This window comes from Haliaeetus leucocephalus, unplaced genomic scaffold (assembly GCF_000737465.1).
Source record: "Haliaeetus leucocephalus isolate CR32 unplaced genomic scaffold, Haliaeetus_leucocephalus-4.0 Scaffold495, whole genome shotgun sequence".
NCBI lineage: Eukaryota > Metazoa > Chordata > Aves > Accipitriformes > Accipitridae > Haliaeetus > Haliaeetus leucocephalus.
The window spans coordinates 8332140-8352749 of record NW_010972931.1 but is presented as its reverse complement, the minus strand read 5'-3'; the positions used below and the strand labels follow the sequence as shown (position 1 = coordinate 8352749).

General features: G+C 36.5%; 1 protein-coding gene across 4 annotated transcripts in view; it reads left to right on the top strand.

The window, feature by feature from the left end:
- The window catches only part of TMEM131 (transmembrane protein 131), a 100321-nt gene that overhangs the window by 17415 nt on the left and 62296 nt on the right, over positions 1–20610 (top strand). For all 4 annotated transcript variants that reach the window (XR_774888.1, XM_010575772.1, XM_010575774.1 and 1 more), the window contains exons 2-3: positions 2416–2477; positions 14975–15015. Coding sequence is in view for 3 of the 4 variants with exons in the window: in XM_010575772.1 (XP_010574074.1) it covers positions 2445–2477; positions 14975–15015 (74 nt within the window). In the remaining variant the exon portion in view is untranslated. The remainder of the gene's footprint in view (positions 1–2415; positions 2478–14974; positions 15016–20610) is intronic.

Below are 20610 nucleotides of genomic sequence, written 5' to 3'. Positions count from 1 at the left end.
TTGCAATAAATCAAATAACATGAGAAATTGTAATTTCATTCTGGATTTCTCCCTAGCTTGAAAATTGAGAATTTCCCCTCCCTATCAGCTAATCTGTAATTTGGTTTTTTTGCACAGAGGATAGGCATGATATTTCTATGAAATTGTGATTAACTGTCATACTTCGCTTTTTAAACTAATATGTCAAAGCTTCGTTTTCTTACATCTTGCACTGCAATTCACTTATAGATTTTTTTGAGTGATTTTAAAGACAAAATTAAACAGTGACTTGAATGTCTTCCATATGTAGTGCCAGTTAAATTGATAAGAATCCACTTGTTCGTTGTTTCTAGGATTAAACTTTAAACTGATAGACGTGCTCCAGTAATTTAAATTTTAAAAGTCCGATTCTTCACAAGCTGTAGGACTTGATCTCATAACAGCTGTTTAAATGCTGTTTTGTTTTTGGTTTGCTTTTTTTTTTTAATCTTTTGCCCTATGTGCTGTATAGTTCTTCAATATAAACAATTGACCAAACCCCCAGTTCTTGGATTAACGATGACTTTTGTTTGTTTTGGAAATCATTAAGGTAATAACAATAAATACACACACAAAAAAGTATTTCTAAGATACTGCTGACATGACTGCCTAGTACCACTCATGCCACTGTTAATATTGCAGGACATGCATATTGTTTATAGTCTGAGCTCCACCTCTTCTGCTCTGTGGTGATTTTCACATTTCCACATGAGATGGGCTGCTTTTTCAGCCTGTGTTAGTAAACGTTAGAATTCTGAGGTATGGTAGCTTGGAAAGTGATTGTATAAAATTTAGTTGTTTAGGGTTTTTGTTTATTTGTTTGGGTTTTTTGCATACCAAAAGAGACTTTTGGACCTGACAGCAGCAATCTTTGTTTTATATTAAGTTTTGCTTTTGGTCATATGAAAACAAGGTTATGGAGTTTGTACCTTTTAGGAGAAGGTATCAAAATATGAGGGGGGTCAGAGATGCAGAATGGGATCTGCAAACAGTGGTATGTTAAGTAGCAGACTGAAATTTGGGTGCTGAGTGAGGTGCCACTGAAGCAGCCAGTGAGGAAATGCTTGAGACAAATATGCATCAAAAATAGTGTTTCTCTGTGTGGTAGGTGCCTTTACTCCTGTCTGATGAGAGTGCTTTTTTCTTATTTTTGGTTTCTGAAAGTAATGTCACTTTTTCTTTTAAAACATTGTAAAGCCAAGTGGCAATGTTGCTGACCTTACAATAATTGTTCATGTTAGAACACTGACCTTCAAAGTGGGAGATGAAGGTTTAAATCTCCTTTTTCTGAGTGGGATTCAAATTCCATCTTCCAGAAGCACTCACTATGCTTCTGTGTGCTGGGAAATCTTTAACTTCTTCCTGTTGAAGTTGTTCCTTTTTGTGAAAAGAGGGGTGTGTTACCACTCTCTCAACTTCATCTGGCTGAATGGTAAAGGTAGTTATGGAAAAAGGTCATAGGGTAGGGGAGGAGTTATTTATAGGTTTGGGTTTTTTTAATGCAATTTTCTGGTTCGAGGTTGTTATTGTATTTTATCCTAAAGACCTGCTTTTTTGTGTGTGTGTGAATAGTCTTTTGTGGAGTAAAATTTAGACCTCTTTGAACTTTTCTTTCCCCTTTAACTCATGTTCATTCTTGTACAGAATATTATATTTTGCAGGAAGGGCAATGGCCTTATTTCTTTGTCTTTAAAAGAAAGTAGCATTCCCTACATTTTGAGAGGAATTGAAGAACAATTGCCTGACCAAACATTTAGAGGAAGTGAGTGGAGGAGGAATGCTTAATTTGAGGATCCTGTATGTGATTGAGGTGTGAACTTTTCATCGAGTTTAGTCATATGGTGCAAACGCTTCTAAACTGTTTCAAATTTTATTACGTTATTGTCAAGATGGAGCAAGCTGTTGCCATGCTGAGGGCTAGGGAACAGTGTGAACAAGGCTTTCCAGATGTACAGTTAAGATTTTAGGTGTATAAATGCAACTAAAATTCTGCTTGTAAATGTCGGAATTCTTTGTGGGCTTAGATGTATGAAACTCAGTTGTTTAGGTACCCAGTCAGTCATATTGGTTGAAGTACTGAGTTAGCTTGGTACAGCCAGTCTTTTTAGGAAACCTAAAAGAAGTTGTTCACTTTAGACTTAAACATTTTTATGCCAAAAGGCTGATTTGCAAAGTGTGGTACTTATTAATATGAACATATTGGAATTAGAACTCTCGGAGGAAAATTAATGTCACAGATCTGTGTTTGGTATTCTGTTAGACTCTGCATTGTTATTCTGGTTTGTCATAGCTCTATCTACAAAATCGGGTACAGCAGATTTTAGATGTTTAAATTGCTCTTTTTAATTTAATAACAAAATGTTTTTCTGTTAAGTTACTTACTGTTTTTCTTTGCAGCTTTCATCCAGTCAGATGGCATAATAGAAATGCTACGTTTTGATGAAGGAGACCTATTGCAGGTACGTAGTCTGAGAAAATCATCTGAACTAGCAATGTTTCATCTTTTTGATAGCAGCTTTTTGAAACTCGTGGGTGAATGGATTTTTAAAAATAAGCAAGGATCAAAAATAAGTAAGTCCAAAAAACTTTTGGACCTTCTAGAGTTATTTTCAATAGTATGCTTTGGTGTGTCCTGAGGTTCTGGTTCCCTAATCTTTTGTGTTGGGGAACTGGTGGAGTTTACCACAGGTTCTCTCTGGCCTGTTTGTCCAGGGTTTTTTTTCCCCTTACAAAAAATGGGAGATGCTTTGTGTTTAAGACTTATCTTGATGTAGAGCTGGGATGCAATTGGATAGCACAACTAGAGGAACTGGGAAGTGTTGCAAGACTCTGAAATGTAAAGGCAGCCCTTGGGACCAAGTCGCCACTGGATTTAAAGAAAGTTCAAATTACTGCAGTGAGGTAATTGCTGTTGCAAATATGGATTTTTTTCAGGTATAATGTTGCCATTCCTGTCAGCTTTCTTTTGTCGTGAGTCAAAAGTGACAAAAAGTTAACTAAAGAATATGTGCTGGTATTTTGAGGTGGTGGTAGTAGTAGGGATGAAATATATAGCAACACGGCTCGATACTTTAGAGCTATGTAGTTCTGAAGTTCTATTGACTAGAATTTCATATGCATGCATTTTGTGGATTGTATTTATGTTGGCAATATCTTTTGTTAAAATTCCTTGATGATGTTAGTCCTGGTAGTTGAGAGAGAGGAGAGGAGAAAGCAAGCAATGAATTGTTTAAATGATTAGAACACATGGCATGTGATTGTGTTTAACTTCATTAGATACCAGTGCAGTGCTTGATTCACAATTCCTACCTCCTATCTAGTCTGGAAGAGTCAACAAATATAAAAGCTGTATAGTTCTGGGCTCACAATAATATTATTTGTTTCAGATTTATGAAGCTGTTTTTTTCTTTTTCTACCACCTACCTAAGGTGTTTGGGTTTTTTGTTCGGTTGGGTTTTTTTTCCTTCTTCCACAGCTTGGTCCTTAATATAAATCAAGAATAACTTACTATAGATTTTAAGATTATAATGTAAAAGGATAAGGTCCTTCAAAATGATCTAAACTGGTGACAGAAAAGGTTGCAGTTAAAAACAAAAAAAACCCCTCCCCCCCTTGCCAAAAAACCCCAAACAACCAAACCCATCAAACAAGCTAACAAAAAAGCCCCAGGTTCCTCATTAAACAGTTGTTCAGATGTCATGTGCTAAACACATTGTCATACTAGATATCTATGTAGGCTTATATTTGGACATAGAGAGTAGAATGGTGGAAGTTTTACATATAGTGGTTACAGTCTGAATTATTGCAGTTTTTGACTGGGAATATGTCTTTAACATGCATGGAGATACCACATATCAGTATAAATATAAAAGAAAAAAAATCACTAGGCTTAGTTTCTTTTCTTTTACATATGTTATTAGAATATATTTTGTTTGACAACAGTGGTTTAATAAAAATGACAGACAGGTCTTGGCCCAATTTTTAAGATAAAAATGATGTAGTTGAATTCTACATTTTAGCTGGTTTTATCCCCAGGATTCTCTTTTTTTTTTTTCCCCCCCTAATTAAAATTAATCCTACAAATCTGAAGTTAACTTATTTATTTATTTTAGCACTCTATTAATCACTATAGTTCTCAGGACTAGAAAGTAACGGTGCTGCTGTGAACCACCTCAATAATTCATATAAAGATGGAAAAGTAAAACAGATTTTAATCATTCCAACTTTATTGCAAGATGCAACAGATACAGGAAAATTAGTTTAAATATTGTGGTGGGACAAAGTCAAGCAATTCTGGAAGTTGCACTATAAACTTTGCAGTGCTTTGGATTGCATTTGGCTGCCAGTTATCCTAATACACTGCTGAATATTTGATTTAAAACAAAGCAAAAGGGACAAAATTTCTAATAAATGGTTTATATGTTTTATATTACAGTTGTGGCTCTCAAGCCAAAAATACCTATGTAAGTGAAGCCAGTTCCTTTTAATCAGAATAATACAGCATGTTTTCTCTAGCTTACAATTTATTAGTTTTTTTCTGTAGATTTTAATATGGTGACCTCTTGTGACTACTTACTGCAATTAAAAAATAAAACCAAAGCAAATACATTGTTGTAAAACTAGATTTACATTGTGAACAGCAGTTACAAGTTTTAAACCCACGGTAATGTCACTGAATGTTTCTCTTTCAGGCTTTCTGTAAATTTTCACAAATGTTTGTTTGATTTTTAGGTAATCCATCATTACAGCACAAACATGATGATGTGGTAGTAACTTAGTATTGTCTAATGTTATGTCACCTTCAGGTGATTTTTTTTTTTCTTTTTTACTATTAAAAAAAAAACAATTCCGTGCATAAAGTAATTAATAATCACCGAAGTATCAAAGCCATCTCGAGTCTTAGTTTATCTTCCCCCCCCGCCCCCGCCTCCCCCCAAGAGTGTGATATCTTTACAGTGGAAGTAAGCCCTTTTCTTGTTTGAAGGAGTTGCTTTCCAAGTAAGGCAAATCAAATGCTGAGTCTTACATAATTTAATCATTAGGGATTCCCACCACCTCCCTCCAGTTAGAATATATCCTCTTGATACTGTTTGTTGTACTTACTTGGACTACATACTATTGGCAAAACACTCCTTACACATTTCAATCACATTTTAGGACTTTTGTTGTAAAAGATAAATGAAACGTTGGAAAACTGGGTTTGAGCAGAGTGACTTAAAACAGTTATATATTGAAAAAGCATAAGTCTTTAAATATTTAAGTCAAAACCCCTTGCATTTAGTAAAAATAAACTGGCAATGGAAATTTCATTAGTTCATGCTGGTGGGTAACAGTAGTGAGGTAGAGACTGTACTTTTTGGGTGTGGTCTTCCGGTACGTGGGTTAGAAAGTGCTACACCATGAAGCTTTGCCCTCTGTCTTAACAGAACAAAAGTGAGAATTTTATTCTTTAGCATAGATGTTTACATTAAAGGTTTATATCTAAATAAATGTCTGCTATTTCTGCCCATGGATTAAATAACAATAATGAGAGAATTTCCTAATTCTGTCTGTTCTTTACATGAGTCAGTCCCCTTAAGGACTCAACAACTTTTTGAACTCTTCAAATAATTTATTTAGATCCTGAACACAGGGTAAGAATTGTATTAATGTAAATTGTCCATTGCTCAATGCAATATAGGGTTTGGTTTTTTTGTTCAATAGCAAGCAATTTGCAGATGTCTATATAAATTGGTTGGCACTTTAGAGTCAGAGGTTTGGTTGGAATGGACCTCACTTCAGGTAGTGTTGTGTGTAGGTGGACTACCCTTGGCAGATGCTTGACTCTTCTGTTCTTAAAACCTCTAGAGAATTAACTTTCACAGGTTTCCTTATGTACATATTTGTTTCAGGCCTAAGCTCGTTTTGCTGCTTTTATTCTCCAGTTGTTTTTTTTTGTTAGGGGTTTTTTTTTCCCATCTTCATAACGGTAATTTTGTACTAAAAGACACCTATAGTTTTTTAACGCAAATTTTTAAAAACACCCTGTAACTTTCTTTAATGGATTTTTGTCTACACGCTACTTGAAGTGTAGCATTTAATTGGGACATTAGTACTCTGAGGCTTTGCGAAAGGACAGAGTAGTTGCTTCCCTGCATAATAACACTTGTTTTAGTAAATCCAAAATGAATTGTAAATTTTTGACAGATTTGGTTTGCTCATGTAGTTTGTATTTCACTATGTTCTCCAGACACATTCTTTTGTGTAGTACCACTTAGTCAGTTATTCCCAATTTTAGATTTGAGCTCTCCTTCAGCTGAACTTTGCCTTGTCGGTGTCAGGCCATCTCCTCCGTGTGTCCTGATTATTTGAACCCTTGTCCAGACCCGACAGATGCTTCAAGCCCCCAACGATGATGTCATCTGCAAATATTAGGAGTGCTGAAATAAGCTACAACTGTTACTTTTAATAATGTATCCTTTCATGTTAAGCCAACATACTGTCTGGCTTTTTGAAGACTTTATTTTGAATTATTTTTCAGAGCAAAGTTTTCATTTGCTTTTAGTTCATAAAGGACTGTTTCCCAGGTCATTCTATTTATTGTGAGAGCTCTTGCCTTGGATATCTAATGTTCTGCACAATGTAGTTGGGGCCACTATTTTCCAGAGTGAACAATCTTCTATTCAGACTAAGTATTATTTGGAAAGTACTTCTGCTTATGTAGTAGTATTTTTAAAGTAGCTTATTCCTACAATGAGAAAGGAAAATGGTAAGATTCTTCAGTCAAATTCTCTTATAACATGAATCACTCGCTACACTTACACTTGTTGCAATAATCTTAAGTATATGAAATGCTTTTTTTACAGGTGAGCTCCTAGAAATTATTTTGCTGATACTTACTGGTTTGCAGAATAGCTAAAATAGGGGGAAAAGAAAACTTGTGTGATTATATATACTTAATACATATTTGCTGTCTTTGTTCATAAACTGCTAGTCACAAAAGCTGGTAATGAGAATTACAATGGTCCTAAATGTCAAATAGACAGAACCTTCACATGACTTGTGGTAGCTTTGCCACAAGGAAGCTACAGGACTGAGTTATGTGCAGATCAGCAATGCTGATTTCTTACTGGAGGAATTTTAGTATTTTCTGCATGATCTGTACTTCATTCTGTATGGCATGGTAGAGAAGTATCTTAATAGAAGTGGCAACCATTTGGTTCTGGTGTATCAGCAATACTGTTTTCAGGGTGTAAAGTTTAAATTTTTTGTTTATTACCTCAAATTTTCATATTCTATATTGACTTTTAAAAGGGGTTTGGTATGATCTCCATTGATATCCATCTAGCCAAACTCCTAAGATATAGACCACATAAGTGAGTAATAAAATGGCTGGACCATTGACCTTGATGGGTGTACTTTACAGGACAAAGTTCAGCTGGCAGTCTGTTACCCATGATGGAGCTTGGTACTGAGGACAGTACTGCTTAATGTCCTCATTAGCAGCCTGGATGATGGTATAGAGAGTCCTCTCAGTAAGTTTGCAAATGCTACCAAATTGGGCAAAGTAGTTGATACACTGGAGGGGAAGACTGCTATTCAGAGGGACTTTGGCAGGCTGACAGGAACCTTATGACATTCATCTAAGGCAAATGCAAGTCCTGCACCTGAGAGAGAATAATCCTGTGTAACAGGACAGGCTGTGAAGTGATGGGCTATAAAGCAGCACTGCAGAAAAGACCTGGGGGGTCCTGGTGGACAACACGTTGAACATAAGTTAGCCGTGTACCCTTGTAGCAAAGAAGGTCCCCAGCCTACTGAACTGTATGAACAAATGTGGAGCCAGAAGATTTCGCCCCCCCCACCACCACCACCATTTGTGGGACTGCGGCTGGAGTACTGTGTCCAGTCTGGGCTACCCAGTACAAGGAAGGCACTGACATACTGGAGCAAGCACAGCAGAGGGGTGCCAGGATGATCAGGGGGCTGGAATGCTTCTCATGTTAGGATGTGTTTCTTCAGCCTTTAGAAGAGAAGACCAAGGGGAAAACTTAATTGCTGTGGGCAGTGTAGAGTTGACAAGAGCCAGACTTTTCATTGTGCACAATGGAAGTATGAGAGGCTTTGGACACAAATTTCAGCATGGGAGACTCCAAACCCATGCAAGAAAAAAAGCTTTTAAACTTGAGGGTGATCAAACACTGGACCAGGTTACTCAAAGAAGTTGTAGAATTTCTATCTTTGGAGATATCCAGAACTCAATGGCCTAAAGCTGTGAACGACCTGCACTAACCAGACGTCCCCTGAGCAAGGGTTGACTAGATGTCCTCTGGAGCTTCTTTCCAATGTGTGTGATTTTTATAAAAGAATAAAAGCTGTCTCAGTTCATTGCCATTGCTTGTGAGCAGCTGAAGTCCTTCTGCTCCTCAGAAAAAAATGGCAGTTTCTTCTTGTACAGGAAGAATTGCCATCCTCAGGCTTTAGTTTAAAAATAATTAATTGATGCCCAGGAGTAAGTGACTGTTGAAAAGTCGATGTCAACAGCATGTGTTGCATCAGCTAAAGTCAACTGATGTTTTTCTTTCCTTTTGTGAGTTTGGGTCATGAAAGAGCATGGCAAGAATGACTCAGTTAAATCCACTTTCAGCTACCTTTCAGATTATAGCATTTTCTTCATTACCTTAAGCAAGATATTCATCATTAATTATGTTTCTTTTAATTAACCTACTTACAGCATAGAGCTCATGAATGCAGCAATGAAGATTTAAGCTGCCATCTACGTATCGGTTTTGTAGCTGTCTCTCAATGTTTAGTAGTAAGCAGCACATAGCTTTTCTACAAGGAGGAACCAGCCTTGCTATAAAATAACAGTATGTAAAATGTTCTGAAAGAGTCTTTTAAATTAGTGTGGATACTCTTGTGTAGGAATACAGAAAGCTTTGGTTGTTGAGAATTTTGGTAACATTAAAGAAATGTATTTGGTGTCCAGAAACCTCAGGTCTTGATTAAGAGGGCCTCCCTGCTTTGCTCCCCCCACACCAGCCCTGTCATCCTTGTTTAAGACTTAGGGCTTTAAATCAGTTGCTTAGACATAGGTAACCAGTGTTATTTGAGATGTCCTGGACTGTCTTGGACATCTATGTGGACCTGGCAGTTATGGCACAGGGCATAGGAGAAACCGTGTGCCCTTCTGGATGTCAGTCTGAGACCAGGCAGGTTGCCCTGGGACATTAATCTCAAGTGGCGGCGGATGCCTATGTTTAGATGACTGAATGTAATGCTAGGTAATATGACCTCTTACCAAGAAGTGAAGAATAGCTATTAGAACAAACTGGTGAGGCATTAAAATTAACCTCTTTTGTTGTTGTTGGTTGGTCGGGGGTTTTTTGGTGGGATTTTTTGTTTTCTGGCTAAAGTTAACAACCATGGGTATGCCTTTAGAGACCGCCTTCGGACTGTAAGGTGTGGGTTTTGATTCTCCATGTGCACAAGATTGTTGTCTTGTGTCGTGCCACAACTGTACTGAGTCTGTAAGGTGTGCTTTCAGGTACAGATTCTCTGTGAAATCTTACTCAAGCCTCTGGAGAGAAGTTGTTGCAAGTCTTGAAACTGGTGCTGACTGACTGCCTTCAAATTTTCTAACTCACTGCATGCAAGTTGTCTCAAGATCTTTACTCTGAAATCCCTTTGGTTATAGGGTTATGCAAGATAGAAGTTAAGACATGGAACTGTTAGTAGCAACAGCCTAAATGCATGCTATCTTTAAATTGAAAAGAATAATTAATTTAAAAATCATCTATCTCCAAGACCTGAACACAGCCTTTTGGGAGGATTTTTTCCTCTCCCGCTTCTTTTGCCCACTCAGTTGTATATTTCTACTGTTTCTTCTGTGCTGACCTTAGCTTTTGTTGTTAGGCAGTCGGTTGGATCAGGAAATTAATCCAATTTAATTTTTTTCCCCCTGTAACTTAGCTTATTATGTCTCTTGAAATATTAATAGTGTGCACATGCAGCCTTCTTCCTGATCTGTACATTGCAAGGTAGTATTTTGTTATTCGTAATACTTCTCCCATACAGATAAGATTTAATAAAATTTTCCTATAAATCATATTTTGCTAATGCTGCTCTATTAGAGATGTATCCTTTACAGGAGAAAAAAACCAACTGTATTTATTAAAAAGCATAATTTTATTTCTCTTTACCTGATAAACCAGCAGTATTCAACAAAACCTGCACTTTAAATAGTGGATTGATCTGGTACATGGTTTTAGTTCTTGGCATTTGTTTGACAGTTTTGTGCAGTCATACAGGAAAAATAGCATGCCAGAATGCAGCACAGTAGGTCTACAGTTTTACTTGATGATCAAATTTTTTAAAAAGTATTTAGAACATGTAACTGAACACATTCGTATGTTTTTGTTTACTGCACGACTCTAAAGATTGACGTGTGATAAAAATGAGTGGTAATTATAGAAACTGCCACATGAGATTTATTTTTGGTTTAGTTCCATGATGCTATGGTTGATGAGCTGCTGAAGTTGGTATGCTATTTCTTTGCTCTTGATTGACCCTGATTTAAAAACAAACAAACAAACAAAACCAACAACAAAAACCAAACAACACCCCCAAAACCCAAAATAAAACCCACACAACAAAATACCCACAAAAAAAACCCCAAACAAACCAAAAAGCAAACAACCGCCTGCTCAAAACACAAAAAGTCATTGAAATTAATTTGTCATTTTGCTTGCACTTAACAGACATCTGAATGCAAAAAACCAGGCTTTTCCTTAGAAGTGTGATCTTTGATTTTTGCTCTTACTTATATTTCAGACCTATGATGTCTTACCAAAGTGATTTGTGATTTTAAACTTTAGGTACAGATATTAGACTAATATTTTCATAGAAAGTCTGCAATTTCAGAACATAGGAGGGAAAACTTGAGTGTATGATCAGCCATAGAATTTAACTCCCAACAGTAAACTACAGCTATGGCTATGTAGTAGTTCAGCTATTGTCAATGATGTGTATTTCCATTTGTTTCTGGAGTTAAATTTGTTCTCCACTGCCCTCTGTCTAAAAGTTGGCCTGAGTGGGGTCTTAGACTAAGGCTGATATTAGGGGCATTGACTGCCAGTTACGATGCTTAAGAGCATAGATGACAAACAACTTTACTGAATAATTTCAAACTTAATAGAACATGCTGTCTTGTTAGAGCCAAAGCTAGTTGTCAAGGATGGGACAGTGTTGGTAATGACTATTTTGGTTGCCCTGTCATAGGATCTGAACCTGTTAGCTCCATCATCTGACTGTCAGGTAACTGCTGGTAATTTAATTATGTGCTTTAGTTATGTTTCTAAAGAAAAATCAGTTACTGAAAGGAAGGTTGTATTTAATTGTAGCGAATAATGCACTTTAAAGGACATTGGTAAGGAACGCAGGGTGTTTAGTTTACGCACCTGTTTGCTTCATAGAGTAAGTTTGGTGGTTGTTGTGGTTTAAACCCAGCCGGCAGCTCAGCCCCACGCAGCTGCTCACCCGCTCCTTTCCGATGGGATGGGGGAGAGAATCGGAAGGGTAAAAGTGAGAAAACTCATGGGTTGAGATAAAGACAGTTAATAGGGAAATCAAAAGCCATGCACACAAGCAAAGCAAAATAAGGAATTTATTCACTGCTTCCCCAGCCATCTCCAGGAAAGCAGGGCTGCATCACACCTAACGGTGACTTGGGAAGACAAATGCCATCACTCTGAACATCCCCCCCTTCCTTCTTCTTCCCCCAGCTTTATATGCTGAGCGTGATGTCATATGGTCTGGACTATCCCTTGGGTCAGTTGGGGTCAGCTGTCCCGGCTGTGTCCCCTCCCAACTCCTTGTGCCCCCCCAGCCTGCTCGCTGGTGGGGTGGGGGGAGAAGCAGAAAAGCCCTTGGCTCTGTGTGAGCACTGCTCAGCAGTAATAAAAACATCCCTGTGTTATCAACACTGTTTCCAGCACAGATCCAAAACATAGCCCCATACTAGCTACTGTGGAGGAAATGAACTCTATCCCAGCCCAAACCAGTACAGTTATATAACAGTATTTCACAGGAACACTGTCTTAGCAATTTTTGTTGTGTCCCTCCAGTAGTCAGGAAAGTCAGTGGTGTGAATGCACAGCATGGAAGAATGGAACTGGTGAAATCAGGAGAAGAATGACTTTAAATGACTGTGTAAAAAAGAGAGGGATATGTGCAGTTTTCTGGTAGGAAGGAATAGCAGATTATTTCGGTTAGTAGAGAAAACACTCAAAATGGATTTGGGTCATTTTTGGGTACATCTGCCTTACTGATTGTGTTGCATAGATCTTCAGATCCAAAACTTCATTATCAACACTTGGAGTGTACCACTTGCTACATGCATCAGAGATGTGGAGAAAGCTCATAAATGCTGAGACTTATTGAGCAATTTGTCCATTAGCCTGTATCAGTGGTAGCTGGCTGTGGTGAAGATCAGCATCCCTCTCCGCTGCAGTCAGGTAACTCAGGCTGTTTAGTCCTTATATGCAAGCACTAGTAAGTTTCTATTGAGTAGGCTGTGCAGCATCTCTTGCAGAGCCAGGTGTAGTCTGGTGTGCTTTTAGAGAGAATGGGTACATCTGCAAGCTGTAGGCAATAGTTACATAGTTTAAAATAAAAAATTAAAAAAGAAAAAGAAAATGGGAAAGTGTCATGGTTTAACTAGGAAGACAGTTAACTCTATCCCAGCTGAAACCAGGACAGAAAGGCAGGCAGACAGTGATTCATGGTTGTCAGATTTATGATAGAAAAGTAGATAATAAGAATAGGCACATGTAATTATAAGTAGCTGTTTGAAGCTTATTAAAACCATTTTTAAAATACTCAAGCAATATGTATTTTATTCAGGGCTTATAAAATCATGCTATTGTGAACTGGCTTAATGTTTTGAACAAGTGCTTGTATGGAATGTTGAATGAGCTTTTGACAGCACAAGTCCTTTTTGGATGGAGGGAAGATATTTTCAGCTGATTCACTTTGATTCAGTTTCCTATCTGTTTTCTTAAGTTGAGAAATTAATGGGTGGCAGTTTAATGCTGGAACGTTTGCTCTCAGCTTTTCAGTCTGAGGAAAAAATAAGGTATGGAAGGCAGAGATCTGTTTTTTCTGATTAAATTCTTTAGATTTTGGAGTTAATCAATTAACTTGTTATGCAGTACTTCCTTGGAAGTTTTAGATACAAAACATTCCATATCTTAAGCATTCATCAATTAACTAAAAGTGATTTTAAATTTCTTTTTTCTTAATTTTAATTGAATTTCTCTTCCTATTCTGAAATAATTCACTGCAGGTTGTAAGTATTTACTTATATCTTACTGGAAATAGAAAATGGAGGGTGACATCAGAAATTAAGAAGCTGAACTAAAAACTTATCAATATCTGGATAGTATACCTTAGTTAGGAAAGCTTAATGGAAACATTTGCAAGCCAGTGTATTTTAATAAAAAAAAATGAGAAATACTCTGTTTTCCTAATTACAGTACAAATGTAATACCTAAGTTTAAATGAAAGCTTGCAGACTTTAAATGAAAACTCATTGATTTTTAAATTATTATAAAATTGGCAATATAAAACAACTTACATTGTCTCTTAGCATTCTGTTCAGTGAGGAAGAACTGCACTTATCATGCTGTACAGCAAAGCGTAATTTCATGTGAACCCCTTCCTCCTGCAGTGTCCCTTTAGCACAGCAGTCTGCCCCTCTATTTCAGAGGTTTTAAAACAAAAAAGCTAATTGATGCTCTGCCTAGACATTTAAAATTGCAAATAAATCCTCAAGTTACAAACGAATTAGCTTTGTTTTACAATGGTAAATAATACACTTCCAGCTTTCTTTAGTTTGATGCAAATTGGAGGGTCAATAAACCAATTTTTAAGTAAAGATAATTTTTAAAAATTTATTTTTAGAAAAAAATACTTTTATCTTGGGAAAAACAAGGAAAGACAGTGTAATTTGTAGTTGAAATAAACATCAGTGAAGTGCCCAGCCAAGGGACTTGATTTTAGTTCTGAAATGAGATATGAAAAATTCGCGTTCCCCTTGCAAACAAACAGCATCCTTATACTAGAGGTGAACTGTGTCAGATGAGCCAAGGTGCACCACAGACTTTATCCAACCTGTAAGCTTTCTTCCTGCTCCCAGAAGATAAATATTTGTCTTGGCCATGAAATGTCTTTAAGAGAAGGACTGAAATCCTTGATTTGATCCCCAAATCCTGTGGGAAGACAGAAGTTTTCAGTCAGGTAGGTTTTAACATTAGCTGAATCAGGAGGACGTTTCATACGCAGCCTTTTAAACCAGTTGGGATTTCTTAGACAAGGGTAAACTAGTTGGAATTTCCTAGACAACCTAACCTCTTTGTTTTCAGGTAATTAGCTGTAATGTCCAGATGAGTGGTAGTAAAGGTATGAATAATAAAGGCTAGAAGATCATTAGCAGGGAAGGAGATGAAGTTTCCTGATCCAATGGAGATTATAGCATTTTTTCTTTTCTAGTTCGTTAAATTACATCGGTGAGATAATTGCTTGACCGTTATTTGTTTTATATGCTTTTCTTTGTAATTTGTTTCTTACATCTATGCTAGGTTTTCTTTTTGTTCCCTACAATGTTATAATTTCCTGGACTTTTTTCCTCATCTCAATTTTTAAGTTGTTAAATTGCTAGTCTTACAGTTTGTAGGAGTTCCTACTACTGGAACTGACTGCAGTTCTTGTCCAGGGCCAAACAGTCTTTCGGTAGAGGCTTAATTTCTTTAAGTAATTGGAAAAAGCCAATTTGCATTTTCTGCTCCAGATCAGAACTTCTTCTTTTGTCTTTCAAGATCTGATCTGCTAACTTGTTAAAGTTGCTGGGGTTTTTTTCCCCACAGGGAATAAAATGCTGTCAGCGTCTTAAAGTTAAAATTAGTTTTTTCTTTTACAGACTGAGACAACTATAGGCCTCAGTTCATATCAACAGAAAAGGTAAGCATGATTTTCTAAAAGTTTAAAACAGCCATCCTATTGTGAGATTTGTGATATTTTTCATAAGAATAATAGTTTTAATGTAAATGAGATCAAATACAAATGTATAATTTTTCAATTATTTGTCTCATAGAGAGGAAATTTAAACTAAAATGTAAAACAAGTTTTAATATTGGTCAGCTAAATCACTTCACATATGGAAAAAGAAATGGAATAATTCTTTAATTCTCTTAGTAACGTATACCACAGAGTAATTCTGTGTAAATGAAGAGGGGGTAAACTGAGGGTCTGCTTGTAGATTTTTTTTTTTATCATTTTACAGAAGTTTTATTGAGAAATGAGTGGGTTTGATTACTTGCTTCAAAATTTCTTTGGGTCCTGTTGAAGAAAAACTTTATGAAGTTACTTTCGATAGATTCTTCCCTGCCCCTTTGTCTGTCCGTTGCATTCTCTTTGCAACAAGTTTTGAAAAATCTCTGCAAGAAAAGCAACATTTTTCATTTTATACTTAAAAGCCTTGATCCTATTTGTATCACTTGCCACTAGTTTCCTGCCCTCTGATTAGATATGGACCTAAATCTTGCAATGTAAATCTCCTGAATTGTATGAAAATATTGCAGACTTTGGCTTTTCTAGTACTAGTTTTCTGAGTATACTTGGAATTCAGGGTTCTAGGGGAAAGAGTGAACATGAAGGTGCTGAAGAATCTTATGAGGATGTGGCAGATGAGGATGAAATTAAAACATAAATTCAAATTATCTTTATTGTGATAATGTAAAAGAGAAGAGTTAATATTATGTATTGAAATGAGGTAGTTACTTCATATTTTGATCTGAAGCTTGAGATAATTTGTGTACTATGGTAATGTGAATTTTGTCTATCTTGTGTTATATGAACTTCTCATTTGCTTTTTAATTAAAAAAGTTTAGCTTCCTCATTCTGCATACAACTTGAAACTTTGTATTCCTGTACCTTCCCTGAATCTGTCTTCTTTCCCCTTCCCCAGCAGTAGAAGCCCCTCTCTGCCCTTCAGGACTTCTGCCTGTTTATTTCTCATCTATGAAGTTCCTCTAACCTGGTTCTTTTACTAAACTATTTGTTTTCTGCTTGCGTGTTAACATTGGATTAAGCAAGCAGAATATGCATGTCACTGAATTGCTCCCATAAGTAATCACTTCCAAAGATGTATTCAGTACTGGTTTCTCTGTTAACTGCTTACACATACTATATATACACCTTCATGTGTGTAACTGTACTGTGGTAGGAGAATGAATTACCACATGTAAAGTTACAATACATTTAGAGTTACTGGAATATAATTCTCCTGTATGTAATCATACAAATCATAACATTTTGGTTAAGATAAAATAAAATAGTTTTTTAAAGATCAAATTAAAATGATGCAGTTTCAATAATTGATTTACTAGGGATTTTACCCATTTTGCTATCTTAAACTGCTTGTGTGAAGCCCTGCACTCACTACCCTGTAGTGGACTCAGACTTTGCACGGTAGTAAAAGAATCTCTTAAATTTCATTATTGGACTCTCTTCTATATTGAAAGATAAATAATATGATCCTTAATACTTCTGGAAGAACACAATCAAAGCAAATAGGTTAGAGAGCAGTATGACTAATATTAACTTCCAAAACTTGCATTTCAGTAAGCTAAGTAGCTAGAGCTAAGTGATCATTGTGTTCTTCCCTGTCATGGTTTGTAATATTAAATCAACTGAACTTCTGGTCATTCATAACTCACAAACAGCATGAGTGGTTTAAGATGGTAGTATCCCCGTTGTTGTTTACCTGTCCTTCTTGCCAAGGATTCTCTCTCCTGTGACAGAGAAAGTGAGTATGTGTGCCTGTGGCTCAGCTGCTGCAGTTCATGGTCCAGTGACTTATTTTACCCTGCCAGCAATGATGGGTTTGTACATGGATTGTGAACTGGTGGTGGTGTGCTGTGGGCTTTTGTTGCATTCTTCCACGAGCTCTTAGGGGTTTGCAAAATGGTAGGGGACACAGCTGTGGACAGGAACTTAAACAGCTGTAGGTAAGCGCTGCAGTATGTCAGTCAGATTGCAAGTATGAAAACCTGAATTTAGGAATGACAATTGAATTTATGAGAACCATGATTAGTGTATTTTGCATCTTGGGTAGTGTCAGACTTTATGGAGATAGTTTAAGTGGAATATTATCTTGTTTAAATCATTGAATTTCAATGGCAGAAAGAAGGTGCCTTTATTGGGACCTAGGGATTATGAGCAATTTTTTTTTGTCTCTCAGGAAACAACTGAATTTGGTGGTCCCTGAGAATGAGACTGAAGACATGGATTAGATATGCTTCCAGGATTTTTTATTTTAATTTATCATCTAAGAGGATCACTTTCTGTGTTTGAAATTTCAGTGTTCTAGAGTGTGTTCTAATAAAACACCAGTTTACAGATTTGAAAAATAGTCCATTCCACTTCAGAGCGCTGGCTTATTTGGGGTTCAATCACAATGTAATAAAGATCAGCACTGCAAACTCTTCAGTGCCATATTACAAAGTAAATACCCAATTTGCTGTCTGTCTGTTTCCTTCTCTCTCCATCGTTACTGGTTTTACATGGATCTTTTAAGTATTTTTCTAGGTGATTTTTTTTTTTCCCAAGATGTTGCTAAAAAGTCTAGGTCCATGGTCCACATGCTTAACTTCTCTAGATGGCTTGTCTTTCATTGTACTTCTTAGAGACTATAATATCTCGTTCTTGGTATAGTTTGCAGATATTTCTTCCCTATCTAGACAGTTTATTCACTTATTTGATCTGCTTTTTAACACTAATTGGAAGGAGGGAAATGAACTAGCCATTTAACTTGTTTTGTTCTTGCCCATGGTCAGGTTACAGTGCATCTGTTCAAGCTTCTCTCTGTTCTTTCCCCACCCTTTCCCCAGACAACCCCCTCAGGAAGTGTTAGCTTTGAAGTTTAATGTCTGACATCATGAGTATGTTTTCCTCATATAGGGTTAATGTTGGCATACCTGAGCCAACCACTGGCTGGGTGTAGTTTATGAAAAACTTTTGTTGCTAGTCTTTTTATTCATCTACACTTACAGCAGTGGCTACTGCCAGATATGAAAGTAGTCAAATGTTTTGTGGGAGTTCACTTTCTCACTGAGGCTGTGTTTAATACCCATATTTCTAAAATAATTTTAACTATAAAAATTTAAATAGTTTTTCTGATATATGCAGCTCAGCCTTATTTTTAAATATTAACAAGTCATGGATGCACCCAGGGAAATGTGATTGGTTATTCTTTTAGCCAAAAATGTTCTGCCTTTGAGGTGGATCTTTCAAGGATGTTGTGGCACAAAAAGTACCTACTGTGAGGTATTTGCCTGTCATTTTAAAAATTCACGTGGTTATTTTTGGACACCCTTTCATTTAATTTTGTGGTAATAGAAATAACAAAGTAGTGGCTTTCTAAGAGTTTGTGTTGCTAAATAAAATCATGAGATCTCTTGCTGTTTGACGATTTAATGCCATTGTCTTTATTTTTTGACAATTTATGGCACAGGAGAGGAAATAAAACCCTTTAAACAACTGGTAAAGTAACGTGGGAAAAATACATGTAGAGTAATGCTTAGACTTGAATCTTCCACAGTAGCAATTAAAGATAAGATCCCACGGAGCACAGACCTCCCCCAGAAATCCCAGACAACTAGAAAGGTAAAGTGAGGCTATAGAGAAACAGTTATTGCCCAACTTTGCAGAAATCTTTAAATATTATATTTGACAAGCATTTTCTTAATCTCCAAATGCAGAGATGTGTATGGATTATTTAAAATTGAGTGCCTAGTACTCTGTGATAAACAGCAAAACATTATAGAAGTGCTGCAGAATGTCCCTAGACAGAAGAAAATTGTGTCTTAGCAGAGATGGACATCCATATCACCAACAGTCTTTCCAGACATTGATATTTTGACCATCTTTATAACTGCATCTGTGAATAACCGTATTAAGACATGAAGTTGCAGTTCAGTGAATTGCATCTGGTAGTAGGTTGCTTCTGGGTAGTAGCAGTACAGTAGTTAGTAGTTGCGGTAAATGCCCTCTCAGTTGGATGACAGAGTGGATGGTATGGTGAGGGTAATGATTGTGTCAGGGACTGTGTATAGTTCACTCTCAAGTCTTATTTTTAAAATCAAAATCCTTGCAGAAGGGAAAAAGTGTCGGGACTGTCTTAAATCATCAGCAGGAACTAGTCATTCCTGGTTCATAGGTTCACATGACTCCTGGCCAGTTCTTGGTCTGCTATAGCTTGTTGGCAGATGTCAGTAGTCCTCCCTCATTCACATGCATCTTTTCATGTTGTTCTTTTTGACTTTGAAAGTTGGAAAACTTGGAGGGGTAGGGAAAGGAAAATGTTTAAATTCTGATATAAGACCAGGAGCCATAGCTCTACATGCATACAGTACTAATTAACTTAAATGTCATTATGCTGCAAAGTTGCCCTACCCATGGGAGTATCCAGCCTTCAGTGAGCAAGTGCCCAGCAGAGCAGACATTAACATCTTCTTGTAAGTCTGCTGCAAGTTGACTCATGTTGGACCTTTCAGTAGGTGAAGTTTGGGAATTCCAATATTGCTTGTTCCCATTTGAATCTTATTACAGTTGTTGCTTTTATTCTAATAATTGGCATTCATTATGATGTAGCTGCCTTTACCAACCTTTAGCCTTTTAAAAATACTGTGTTGTCTAAATGGCTATCCAGGATAATACAGCTATGCCATCTGAGAAAATGTTGCTTAAACTTTTCATGTATGTGGAGAATTGTGAATGTCCTGATTGTTCAATTTAGGTCAATTACTCTTAACTGTATTCTCAATGCATTTGAAATAAAGATGTTCATTATCGCTTTTGTAAATACTGTAAATATTTCTGGTAACTTTTCCACAAAAGGAATTGATATGTCCTTTTACCAATAATTACCAATAAAAAAAAAGAGGTGCTGGCTGACTGTTCAGAGTTTTGAAATTGGAAGAAACTGACAGAACTATTTTAAAAATCATTATTGAAGAAGGGTAGGTTCTGTTTAGTGTTATCTTGACAATGGAGGTATGTGAGTTTTTTGTCCTTTTCAGTTTAAAAATGCACTCTAAATGTTTTTAAAAGTGGACCATAAACTTTGAAAAGTGAGGTGATCACTTTGAGCAGTTATTATCAACTTGTTTTATCCTTTCAAAATATCACTACTAATATAATTTTCCAACTTTACTCTCTCATGTCTAGTGTCTCTATAAATTTCATTTTGTTGAGCACTTTTTCCACGAGGTTTGATTTTAGCATGAGAAAGTATACCCAAGTTCTCTCTTATTTGACAACCATAATGAGTTGCAGCAGCACTTAATAGTAGCAAAAATTGTAATTTTCTGTAGATCTGAATACAGTTCTTCCTATTAGTGTCTTACACCTTCATTTCTACTGTTTTGTGATCTATATATACACACACATATATATACACATGCATGTGTGTGTGCACACACACACATGTAAGTATACACTAAAGCTGACTGTACTATGCCTACTCTTGCCTCAATAGTGTTTTACTTTCGTTGT